The 12,543-nt window shown below is 48.3% G+C and overlaps 1 protein-coding gene across 11 annotated transcripts in view; it reads right to left on the reverse strand.

Moving 5' to 3' along the window:
• Window positions 1-12,543, reverse strand: part of EXTL3 (exostosin like glycosyltransferase 3) — a 159,897-nt gene that overhangs the window by 5,016 nt on the left and 142,338 nt on the right. For all 11 annotated transcript variants that reach the window (XR_007508358.1, XR_007508360.1, XR_007508353.1 and 8 more), the window contains 3 exons: window positions 5,788-5,915; window positions 2,143-2,287; window positions 1,006-1,134 (listed from right to left, as the gene is read on the reverse strand). Coding sequence is in view for 1 of the 11 variants with exons in the window: in XM_049819210.1 (XP_049675167.1) it covers window positions 1,006-1,134; window positions 2,143-2,287; window positions 5,788-5,915 (402 nt within the window). In the remaining 10 variants the exon portion in view is untranslated. The remainder of the gene's footprint in view (window positions 1-1,005; window positions 1,135-2,142; window positions 2,288-5,787; window positions 5,916-12,543) is intronic.

Here is a 12,543-nt window from a genome sequence, read left to right on the forward strand (position 1 = left end):
CTGACCACAAATGCTACAGAAGAATTAGCAATTTGGGGTGTCTCTTGTTTTAGGCACCCAGAAGAAAATCTTTGGAGGGGGCTCCTCTTTTCAGGAGGTGCTGAGGGGCCACCCGCTGATTAAAGGGCCTCCTGTACATGTTGAATCAGACATCAGACATCCCATTGCAGCCCTTTGGTTTTGGTCTGATTCTCCTCTCAGCTGCACCAAACTCTACAACCTCCACTTCATAGTAACTCCAGATGGAAAGAACACCACACAGAAAAACCCACCCGTCATATTTACAGCCAAGACCCGTCTCTAAGGCAGCTGGCCTGCGACAGTGAGACATATGCAGGGCTGTAAAGACCAGTTTGCCAGCAGCAATAAAGAGCAGAATGATCTGCATCTAAAATTCATGCTCAAAAATTGTGACATACATTTGTTATCACTGGGCAGGAATATTTCAGCTAGGCTGCAGTGTTTAGACCAACAGCCCTCCTCACACAGGTAAGTAAATGTCTCTGGAAAGCTACATGAAATCAGCAAGAAAATCATTCCTACTTGTGCTGTATGTTATGGAAAGACAGAAATTTTTCCTTTTTGGGAAGGAAGGCTCAGAAGGGCCTTTGCTAAGCCAGGAAACCCTCCGGTCTGAGCTGCAGTGTAAGTCAAACCCCAACTCATCTGCTTGCCATGGCAGGGATTTGGCTGCTTCTAAGGGGTTACAGTGAGTTTTCACACCTTTTTGAACACACACTACATCTCCTCGAGGCCAGAGGCCATGCTGACAGCCTTGAGCATGTCACGCTTGCAATGCAGCACTTCAGAGACACAGTGCAGCCAGATTTTGGCAAGGGCAGCACATACGTGCATGCACGGCACAGCTTCTGCGCTGAGATAAAGGGAACTGGATTTTCCCTAGAGCAGCCTCCTAACATGCTCCTTGCCTTTCAGAGACATCAACCAAACCACTGTTTCTCCAGAAATACAAAGACCAGTACAAGCATCCACCCGGCACTTTACCTTTATGGGAGGTTTTCTTGTCAGGTGAGAGACCAGGAAGTTCATGGCGATGTCCTCGCAGTTGATGTACTCATCCACCATGTCGCGAATGGCTTGCGGCATCACGTAGGAGTACAGGTAGGCGTAGTACTGGAAAGGATAAAAAAAGCACAACATTGCTCAAGGTGGTCCCAAGCAGCAAGTGCCCACCACCGCTGGTGCCATGTGCACCAGGCCTGGAGCAGTTGCAGCATCACAGGTGAGTATCAAGACGACTCGCTGGGACATGTCTGACTCAGAGCTCAAGGACGCCAGTGGAAAGACTCCCCATAACGGAGTTACTCCTGCATCCAGAAGATCTACTGTAGCCACAGCAAATCTACCCCACAGCCACCACCCTGACCAAGTCCCAAGGCTCCTGTAACTTCTGAAGTTGAGAAATAACGGTTTCAGCCCCCTCAGATCTTGCTGTCTTTGCTGCTGCAGAGTCAGCATGGCAGCAGTAGCTGGTGGATTACCTTCCCACCTGATATGACAGCTCAGGACATTCCCCTTGGGAAAACAGCCCATCCTTTTCTCAAGGCCTGTTTGCCCACTGTCGTCTCTCCCATACAGAGAGGCACACATCACGTAGCCACTTTTGGCACTGCTCCCTTCCAACATAAAGAAATCAGCCACCTCTCACACCTACCAGCCAACCTGTGCCACCAGGCAGCTGCAGAAACCCATGACTTCCATGCAAACTGCAACACTTTTGAGTCTGTTAAAGATGCTGCAGTAAAGACGCATGGCAGGCAATCCCATGGCCCGCCTCGCCCTCACCGAGAGCATCGCTGAAACACGCTCGGCCCCAGTCTCCATCCACCTGCTTCAGTGCCGTGGTGCTTCTCACATGGCACAAACATAGGCAGCTCCTCGAGGAGACCGCTTGCTGGGACACAGACCAGTTGCTGGCTGTGTTTCAGTTTGGAGAAAGGGAGGGAAAAGGAGTGGTGAGCTCCAAAACGTGTTCTTTTTAGAAAAAAAAACAAACAAAAAAACCCCCAAAACCAACAACAACAACAAAAAAAACCCAAAACCCAACCCCACAAACATACAGACTCTGGTTGCTCTAAGAAGGAAGGGAAAGCTCAGGGCTTTGTGGTGACAAAATCTCACCTTATGGAAGAAGGCAGCACCAGTGAGCACCATAGAGAGCTCGCAAGAGTAGTTAGAGTTGTAGAGCCAGGACTGATGGGGGATGTCCCATGCGTGGTAGCGCCCTGGGAAGCCAACGATGCGGTCCCTTGCCTCTCTCCAGACACTGCAAACACAAAGCCTTTCAGTGAGACACAAACCCGGGGACCCTGTCTGGAGATGAGCACGGCTCTGGCTGAGAACCACTACACACAGGACTATGCCCTTGATGCCAATGGACCAGATCCCAAGGTGGGGCTGCAAGTGATAAGAGATGCCTACGCTTAAAAAAGTTTGGCAACTGCTCATCCAAAGAACGGACAACATAAATTGTAGTTTGGGCAAAAAGGATTAACATAGTTAAAGCATCCAATTACCTTGCTTTAAAGTCCATTTAATTTTTTTAAAAATAGAAATAAAGAGAATTCCAACATGCAAAAGACGTCTTTTTACGTAGGCTGCGCAGTGCAAACTCACCCACCTCCACAGCACCGAAGCTCCACTGTCGGTGGGAGGGACCGACTGGCTGTCACAGCTGCCTGAGTGACAGGTTAACAAGGTCTCACCCTGAGATAACTCTGATTGCTTTCCTATTGTAGTGCAGGAAAGGGGTGAATGCAGAAATCTTGCCTTTAATGGACAGGCAGAATTTGTTGACCTTGTCTTGTTAAAGGTTCAGGAGCTGTTAGATGTGAACTGAAGCACACCTTGGTCAGCTCTCCCAAGCACAGGCTGTGAGCACAGACCAACATTGCTTGGTACAAAGCTGAGCTGCTCACCTTGGTCCTCTCCTAGACGCATGTTCGAGTTGCTTTTTCACAGGGAAAGTGCTACTACCTCATAAATTAGGGCATTTCTAAATTCTAAGGGCTGTTCTGTAGGTTTAAAAGAAAACTAACAAAAAAGCCCAGTGGCCCAAAATTAGTTTCTGAATTACACAGAGAATGGAAAACATAAGACCTCGGATGGAAAGGCAGAGAAAGAGACAGGGAAAGCCAGCAAGATGGGAAACTTCGATTTGCCACCAGCTTCCCGCAGCCCGTGCAGGGGCATCACTGCACAACACATATGCCAGCGCTGCTTCTCTCTTATTTCCCTTCTATGGAAAGGCCAGAGCAGCCAAGGCTTGGCCTGGGAGCAACCCGGCACCTCCTGGCCTCTTCCCCCAAATCCCTGGGACTTTCCATCTCCCACAAGCTCAGTTTCTTCCTCTGTAAAGCTGAGGTAACATCAAGCTCCCTTTAGGAAAGCTGCTGAGATGCTGAAGACCCTGGTGCCTCCAGATGGAGGATCTGGAGTGCCAAACTGCCAGCTTCCCATCCCAAACCAGCACCCGGCAGCTTCCCAGGCTCTGTCCATATAGGAAAAACCTCTGGGGCCGTAAGCACATCCTTCACCCTAATGCACGCTCACAGTTAAGCCATAAGGACTTAAATCATGAGGTTTGCACGTGAAAGCGTGGACTTGCTTAATATTCTGCTCTCCTCTGAAGCTCACTCTCCTCGAGAGAAATCCCACAGGATAGCTGCAACACTGACAGGACTAATTAAGAACAAAGTCAGTGCCTAATGCCTAACCTGGGAAATACAGCCAGCTTCCACTGACAGGGGTGCCAGCTTCCTTTGGATCATCTGATCCCATCTCCGTGTCCAAGTGACTCCAGACTACAAGAAACAAGTCCCAGGCGGCAGCCTGTTGGACACAGAAGGGTTTTCCCTTCTTCACAGGCACAAAATAGGGCAGAAAACGGCCTTTTTGCTTTTTTCCCCTCATGTGCATGCAAGTTCCTCCCACAACCCCTGTTCCCATGGAGAGGTACAGAAGCAATGGCTGCAGGGCAATGCCAGGCTGCTGAAGAGACTGAGTTTCCAAGAGCCCCGAGCTTTCATTACACTTACTGACACAGACAGGAGCAAAGACGTGTTTATTGTTATATCCTCTACTCAAATTAATGAAACTCTGATATAACCTGGTAATGAAAACTGAGTAATTAACACCGCCAGCAGCTTCCCTGGCACTATCCTCCCAGCAAGCACTTATTTGCTGCGGTTGCTGTCAATCCAGTGTGATTGTTTTGAAAAGCCAGAGTTGAAACTACTCATTCTCTTTCACTTCTCCCACGCCTCACTTTCCTATGAACATGACACTTTTTCCTTCCCAGCTCAGCCAGAAAAATAAGGATTTCTCCAGAGAATTGTTTTGGGTGTGCTCCTCAGAAAGGTTTGCTTGGGTGCCCGCCTCCAGCCCTCTCCTGAGCAGCAAACAGAGCAAGAAGAGGCTCTTCCCCCAAGAATTACAGCCTGAAGCAAAGTTTCAACAAAACACAGTTGTTATGGGCAGAGGTTCACTCAATCGCCGAGACACTGTCTCTTCCCTGGCAGAATGCGTTAACACAGGGAGACTTTGCGGGAATAAGGTGTTTGTAAGCAGGGATGAGTGAGAATAATATGCGGCACTTATAAGTTTCATTTGATGCTCTCCAGGGCTAACTGGTAAAGCCTCAGCCAGGTGCTGCGGATGAGCAAAGGAAAATGGAGACCAAAGAGAGGGAGAAAACAGCCAAGTTCAGATAAAGAGCCTGGAACAGGGCATGGAAGGGAAAGTCAGGAGCCCTGACGCCTACTCCCCTGCTTTAATCACTTCAACACCTCATTTGTCATCTCTCAGAGAGAGCTTGTTGGGTTTCCAGGCATTTTGTGCCTTTTAATCTTCCTCCCAAACATGAGCCAACACGTTTTGGTGAGAGTGGAGAGCTGGTCCCCGTCTCCCGCCCCCCAGCCAGCTGCTGGGTGCTCTCGGATTAGCAATCACAGCCTCCGCTCCTGGGCTGGCGGGCTGATGAGCCGCAGCCAAACGAGCGCCAGCGCTCTCTCCTCGTGCCATCCTCACTCCCCGGCACCTCTTTGGCAGCCAGCGAGGTTTCGCTCTACGAGCTGCAGGAGCAGCCTGCAGAAACCTCCCACGGCAGAAGCCCACATAAATTCTTTCTCCCTTGGCCCCATAATTGGGAAACTTTTTGCCAGGGCAAAGTCAAGGGAAAACATAGATACTGAAGCAGAAAGGGGGTGGGAATGAGAGCAACCACCACCAGCCTTTTCTGTGTAACATCTGTCTTTTCCATGCTCTGCAGAAAAAAACCACCAAAATAGCTGTCACATCCCAATGTCACACGGAGCAAAGAGGATGACAGTCCACTGCGAGCACACGAGCATCACGTCCTGCAGCGGCTGCGAATGTCCTGGCCTTGCCAATGGCACATGAAGGATAGAGTGCAACAGCCTCTTGGATTTGTTTTCCAGTTTCCTTCCACCCTAGGAAGCCACACACTCCGAAAACCATGAAGGGAACGTTGTCAGCACAACAAAAGCTGAAGAGTCAAGGTTAGGAAGCGTGACAATCAGGGTTGCCCGGACAACCTGAAATCAGCCCACCTGCCTGCACTCATTAAACCATTCATTACCACGTATTCTGCCTCCAAAAAATTGAGTTGGAAAGCCACAGGAAGGGATGTGCTAGCCCTAATTCTGGCCCCAGCTTTAGCCATGAGGCCAGGCTACACCTGGGCAGACCCTGGATACAGAAAACATCAGTTTAGGTCTAAAGCCTACATGCGTGGAGGCTACTCACCGGAACCCAAACATGATCTCGTCATGGCGAAGGTGAGCATCATCATCAATGGACAGGATGGCCTCCGTCTCGATCTCATCCCACGGCAGGAACCGGTTGTTCAGGCTGTTCTTCTCTGTGCGGACAACCTAAGAGATGAACACACAATAGTTACAGTGGCTCTACGTGCCCAGAGAAGAGATTTAGGGGCTGGGGCTACGCACTCCAGCTGCATGCTCCAGGATTTTCACCCTGCTTCGGAGACCCTGCGATGGGGAAATGCTGTCTAAGAAAAAAGCACCCGCTCAGTCCAGCACCAGCTCCAGCTTCCAGCCTTTCTACCTGCTGTCTCCTGCCCTTCTCGTAGGACTGCCGAACCCGAACCCAAGCCCCACGATGCCAGGTACCAGGTGTAATGGCTGGGCTTGTGGTCACCTGCCCTCTCGCACGCAGGAGGGCGGCTCTGCAATAACGAAGAGAGGAAAACACAGCAGCCATGGCTGGTCTCTCCTACGGTCCCTGAAGAAGTAGCCCTAGCAGCATTTCTCCAGTGCTGATGTAAACTGAATTGTTTCTGCAACTACCCATGATTTCTGCCTTGGACACAACTCGTTTGCAATGCCTCCCTCTCTTAAAACTCTTCCAATCTCCCTGCCTGTGCAATTTTGCTTATCCCCAGCCACACACATTTAAAATCGCACTGAATTTCTCCCTCTTCTTGACTGCCCCTTCCATGCTGGACCCGTTCTCTCCCTTGCTCTTACACTTTTCGCCTGCCCTGGCTGATCTATAGTCACTCAGTTCATCCCGGGCTGCCCGTCCCATTCAATCCCTCCAGTCATTTCTCTGGCTCTCCTCTGAACAATCTCTTTTGATTTAAAAATAAAGTCCAGCCTGGTGAAAAGAATAAGGCGTCACAGCAATAAAACTCCATTAAATAAGATTACATTTGATCACACAAAAAAAGGCCACACTGAAACCATTAACAGTGGAAAATATTTGTATTGGGGATCTGCATGACAGCTGGTACGATTAAATTCCCATGTAAAGCCAGTGTTAGTGCTTTCATCTGTCAATAGCTGCTGGGGGTGGGGGGAAGGAACATTCAACAAGAACGCATTAAAATATTTCACTGAAGATCTATCAAAAGCATGAACAATTTATTGCAGGGAGGTGAACAAATTATGCAGCTCTAAGCCGTGGTGGAGCGGGGCCAGAGCTGAGCCGGCAGCACTCCCACCCCAGGAGGGCTGCGATGCAATTAGTAGCCATAGGAGAAGGCAAAAGCAGAGACAAACAATGCCGGCGCAGGAATTTCTTCCCCCTCTCCCTCCCAAGGTGGAAAAGCATGACAAAAATCAGCACGGCGTTTGTATTTACTTTCAGAGTCAGCGTGAGCCAGCAGATGCTTCCAGGGATAGCTTCTCTATCTGGAAACTGCTGGAAAAGAGCAGTTGCAGGGATCACAGTGGGAATGGGCAATGAGGAGGGAAGAGGAGGCAACTCCACACACTGATTCAGGGGAGGCAGCTGGTAAGACAGGAATCAAAAACCAGGAGGTTTGGAACGGTATGGCCCTAAGGCACTGACCCAGGAGGCCAAGGAAGACCTGGACACAAGGAGGCCAGCACAGGCTTTGAGAAAACCACCTCCACAGAAGCATCACCAAACCCAACAAGCTGTGGGCATCCTCTGGATGCATCAACCAGGAAAGGAGAGGAGCCAAGAGTGGTCCCCAAATTGTCGACAAGGAGAATTTAAAATTTCTCCTACGTCCCAAGGCTCTTCTCTGTAAATGGTTTTAGCAAACCCAAGTGCTCTTGCAGCTGCACCAGGACGACCAGATCTGCTGGCTCAGAAACAGGGGCTGCGGCTCAAGATGGGGCAGCTGGGCCCCGCTCAGAGTTGCTTTTTAGACTGGAACAGCACTTTGGCAAACCAATACAACAACAAAACCAAGAACATCGCACGGGGCAGCAAAGCAGACTTTGGTGGGGGCTGCTGAATGCCTCCAGTGGGACAGAGGCATTTCACCTTCTTAACTAAGAGCCATAAGGCCCAAATTCCAACCCTTTTCTAATCAATCACCCAGTGCATCGTTACATTTACAGGATCTGATTTTATTATGTGAGGGGTTAAATGCCTTAGGAAGTTTTCTGCCTCCCACACATGGCCAGCTCCTTTCCCAGTCGGCACATGGGCAACCCACCCTGCACACCAGCTCTCAGCTGCTTCATGAAGACTTCAGGATCAGCAGCATTTGCAAAAACCACCTGAGAGTAGCTTTCATGGTTTCTGACACAGGCAAAGGCCCCTCCAGTAAATTCCAGTCTAGACCAGCTGTGAAATGGTCATCACTCTCTCCAGCTCAACAATATAAGATGAGTTTCTGAAAGCAGCACCTTTCTCCTGATGAAGTCCTGTGACCACCAAATTTTACCTCCCGTTGCAGATCCCACCTTCTAGGAAGTTTGCAAACTTACTAAAACCAGCCCCGATATATAATTTAGCCTTCTGCTAAAGAGCATGTACCATGCTGTGTCTCTGGTGTTATGATGGTATTTCCTCAGAAAGCCTGATCTCACTGAAGTCTTTGGGTGTCCTACTCATTAGGATTAGTGGAAACTGGATTGAGTCCATAGTAAATTGATATGCTTTCCAGGCAAGGTCCTGCCTTGCTAGTTGAAGATGTATGGATGGACAAAGGACAAAAGAGCAGCAGCAGAAACCCCTCTCTGCCTCACTGATGTGCTGGGAAGTGGGCACCACTTTGAATTTATCAGACTCCTACTCACTGTGGGTCATCTCAGCTTCTCAGGAAAGATTCAGGTACCGCGTCTACGAACATCAACTCATTTTTGCTCCCCAAAGCTGAAAATGGCAGCGCGGAGGTTTTCCCATAGCACTGTCCTGCATTTTGTGGTCAAGCCACTTCTAAAGCTGCTGCCAGAGCGAGCCCCCGTGCAACTGTACTTTTTTGTGTCGACTCATTTCCAAGGGGACTGTGCAAAAGATGAAAGAGAATCCAGGGCCAGACTTGAGCTTTGGCTGCTATTCAAAATTGAGGGAGAGGTAAAGATGTGATGTTTAGCTCAGAGGTCCAAGGACCCAACAAAGTTGGGGCCGTTCTTCACCTGAGCTTTGGAGTCAGGTCCACGTTCTTGCGTTGTAAACATCTGGACAGGAAGCAAAACTCGGCACCAGTTCTGCAATGGACATGTTTCCAGTTACTCCATCAAGTCTGAAGCTTTGCAGGTCTGGAAGTGTCAGCGTTCAGCTTTTGCGTTTCACCAAAAATAGGCATACTCCTGCCTTTCATCTGGGAGCATTTAAGATTTAAGCAGCCTGTAAATCAATATATCCCAAGGAAAAACCCAGCAAATTTATTGATTCTCTTGTTTTCCTGTAACTTGCTGAACAATAACGTGATGCAACTACTGTCAATTGAGAAAGTGAAGCGGATCCTACCTCAAATGTCTGAAATTGGGGACCCCAGAGGATAGAGAGATCAGTGCACTGGCATTAAACTCTTCCCTAAAGAGAAGGATGCTACAAAGGAGCCGGATGCCTCCAAGCCTTGATAAGCACGTACAATTCATCACATTAATTCCAGCAAACGTTAGAAGCAACTTAAAGCTATTGCCTTTGATGCCTTGTTTTCAAAGAAACTATCCTGATCTACAGCACTTTTAGGATGCAGCTAATTGTCATCAGACAACTATTCAGTGGCTTTTGTAAATCCCTGTACTTTCCCCTGGGCAACTACACCAAGGGAGCGCGTGGGGACCTGCAGGCAGCGATCCGGGATGGAAACGATGGGAACCTTCCTCCCATCTCTCTGTCCCCCTGAGATGGTTCAAGCCTCCCCAGACAAGACCAGGTTTTGATCTTGACCACATACACTGCATCCTGAGCTGCAGAAACAAGGGCATCACGTTATCAGACAGAAAATGTAACTCTTGAGAAAGATAAAAGTGAATTTTTGGGAAACTTTTCCACTTTAACACAAGCAACTAATCTGGTAAAAACAGGTTAGAGGGAATGGGAAGAGTATTTGATTCAGGAACTTGAAACATTTCTCTCTCTTCTAAAGTTTTTACATTTCAATGGGCCTCTAAAAACACCAGATTTCTCAGGCGTGAAATGGACATTATGGGCACAAGCATACTCAGAAGCTTATTAGGCCAGCTGAAAAAAGAAGCATTACTATAACAGCAAAGTATAAAAAAAGTCTAATCCTCTCCCTCACATGGCATTAAATGAGATTTAACAATTTTTCATTACTTCATCACACACTTAAAATACAGCTGAATGACACCTTATTGCACCTCGGCCACAGGTATCTCAAAGCACTCTTCCACTCTTCCAGCAATAACAAAGTAATCTCCCTCCACCACGTGTGGGACGGTGTGGAGAAAGCCAACAGATGCTATGGTGACTGCATATGATGTACAGACAAGAGGTACATTATGTTGCCAAATTCAGGGATTTACAGGCCACAGGAGGTCACTTGATTATCTTGTGTGACCTCCTTACATGGTGGACCTGGGGACTTGATGCAGCCACCCTTCCTCTGGAAAGCTCTCATTACATGGCACCATAAAGCAGCTGGGAAATGACAACTTGGACAAAACTACAAAGCCACGAGAGCAAATTTCATGGCACTGGTTGAACTGTAATGCTTCCTAGAGAACCAACAGCAGACCCCTAGTGGGGTTGACAGCACTAATTTAAGCCAAAAGGGACTTTCAAGTCACCTACATTAACGTTCTGCATGATCCAGGTCACAGGGACCTCGTCTCAGACCTGAGCTGTGGCCGGCAGAAGCATCCCCGCCAGAAAGGCACCTTGTCTCTAATTGAAGACATCATCAGAGAGGGAATCCATCCTTCCTCGGAGATGTTCACTCTCAAATGTTAACAGCTCGCTCCTCGTTCTGAATTAATCTGCCTTTGGCTCCCAGCTGCTGCTCCTCAGGGGGCTTCTTCCACCCCACAAAAGTACCCAGGTGCCACAACCAAACCCTCTCTCAGTTCTTTTTCAATGAGAATGAGGTCTCAAATCTCTCACCCAGGCCTGCTTCTCCTGCCCTTCCATCATTTTAATGACTGATTTTGCCACAATCTTGTTTCTCAACAGTCTCCAGCCAAGAGCTCTGTCAAAATGCAACAAAATATGTTCCCTCAGCAAAGCTGAAATGCTGCACTCCGGCAAAATAGAGTCAGCAGTTACCCTTACCCAAGGAGACTAAAATAGCGAGGAGGACATGAAATCAGCCAGCGAGCTACAAGAGAGAGACAAATGCATTTACGAAAAAGCCACCTTCGCTTACAGCAAATGTTGAGCCTCCGAACACCGAGCAGAGCATCAGTGGTAGCACCTGAATGCAAACTCCACCGCCTCCAGACTCAAAGCAATCCCAGAGCGTGTACTTCTGGTTGTCTTATTTTTGGGCTTTTCCTTGGGAATAATTTTTTTTTTTAAAACACTTTGCTGTCAGCTAAATGGCCCCCAGCTCAAAATCATCAACCTCCTAAACAGTTTGCAAACTTTTGAGACAAACTGCAAGACCTAAAATGCCTCCAAGCACGCAACACACCACATTAGAAGTTTCTGCTCCTTTCAGCAATTCAAGGTGATTCAGTTCCACAACATGGGGTTTTTTTTGACTCAAGGAGCAAAAAAACCCCACAACTCTATGCAAGCGCATTTGCTCCTGGTGTTGTTCATAGCCGCGTTAGCCAAATGCATCTTAAAAACGTTAGCAAGAACTAAGACAGAGCATAAACCCAAAGACTGCCCAGCAATAATGTCCCTAACCAATACTTCATAGTACATTTTTATACATAAATACAAAAATGCAGTAAAATCAGTATCTTCCAGCAATCTCCTTGCTAGTGAGGCTTTATGCTTAAGCTTTAAATTAAGTGTCACATAATTTGACTGTGAAAACATGAAGAATGCCTATGCCCTTGGAGAAGTTTTGACAGGTCAACTTAGTGAGCTGGATTGATTTCTGGGCAAAGAGCAAACTCTGCAAGAAACCAGGAATCTCATTGCTCACGTCAGGTCTTTACGAGAAAAAAGCCAGAAGGATGCCATTAGGAGGGCTGGATAATTTGGTGAGACAAAGAACAAGCTCTTGGGAAAAGGATCCACTTCCGTCATTTCCAAATACATGCCAATTCAACCCACATGGGCTGGGGAAAAACAGCACCGTAGGCAGTGTGGGGATGAGGACACCACGAACTCCCTTTCGCCATGCAGCTGAGAATTACGGCACTGAAGACGTGGGAGCCAGATGCATCTACCTCTTCTGCCTGAAAAGTTGACCTCGATCTACACTTCGAAGTTAAAAGCCAAGAGCTCCTGCCAGCACAGTCCTCCAAGGAGGATGCAGATTTACAACACTGCCAATCCCTTTTCTTGGCACCAACTCTGAACATTTTATTAATAAGATTCAGTGAAGCAGGTCTCCTGCTTTGCAGGGGAGCACTCTAGCCAGAGGCTCCGGGGTTGTGTCCTTTCGCTTGCCGCTGTCCCAAGGACTGATCCGCTGAACCAGAGCAAAGCTCTCTGCAAAACTCAGCTTAACCCAATGGGTACAGTACTGACCTCACGGGTGGGTTCTGTCCAGAACCTCATCTGGGGCAAAGCTCCCAACGAGGACGCCACTGTTCTACTCTGCAAGAAGGAGCAGGTAGGAGTTCAGATCCCATCCATACAGAAAAAGCAGTAACGCATGTCCCAAATTACAGGTGACCAGTCTGACCACTT

Source organism: Accipiter gentilis, chromosome 16, assembly GCF_929443795.1.
Source record: "Accipiter gentilis chromosome 16, bAccGen1.1, whole genome shotgun sequence".
Taxonomy (NCBI): Eukaryota; Metazoa; Chordata; class Aves; order Accipitriformes; family Accipitridae; genus Astur; species Astur gentilis.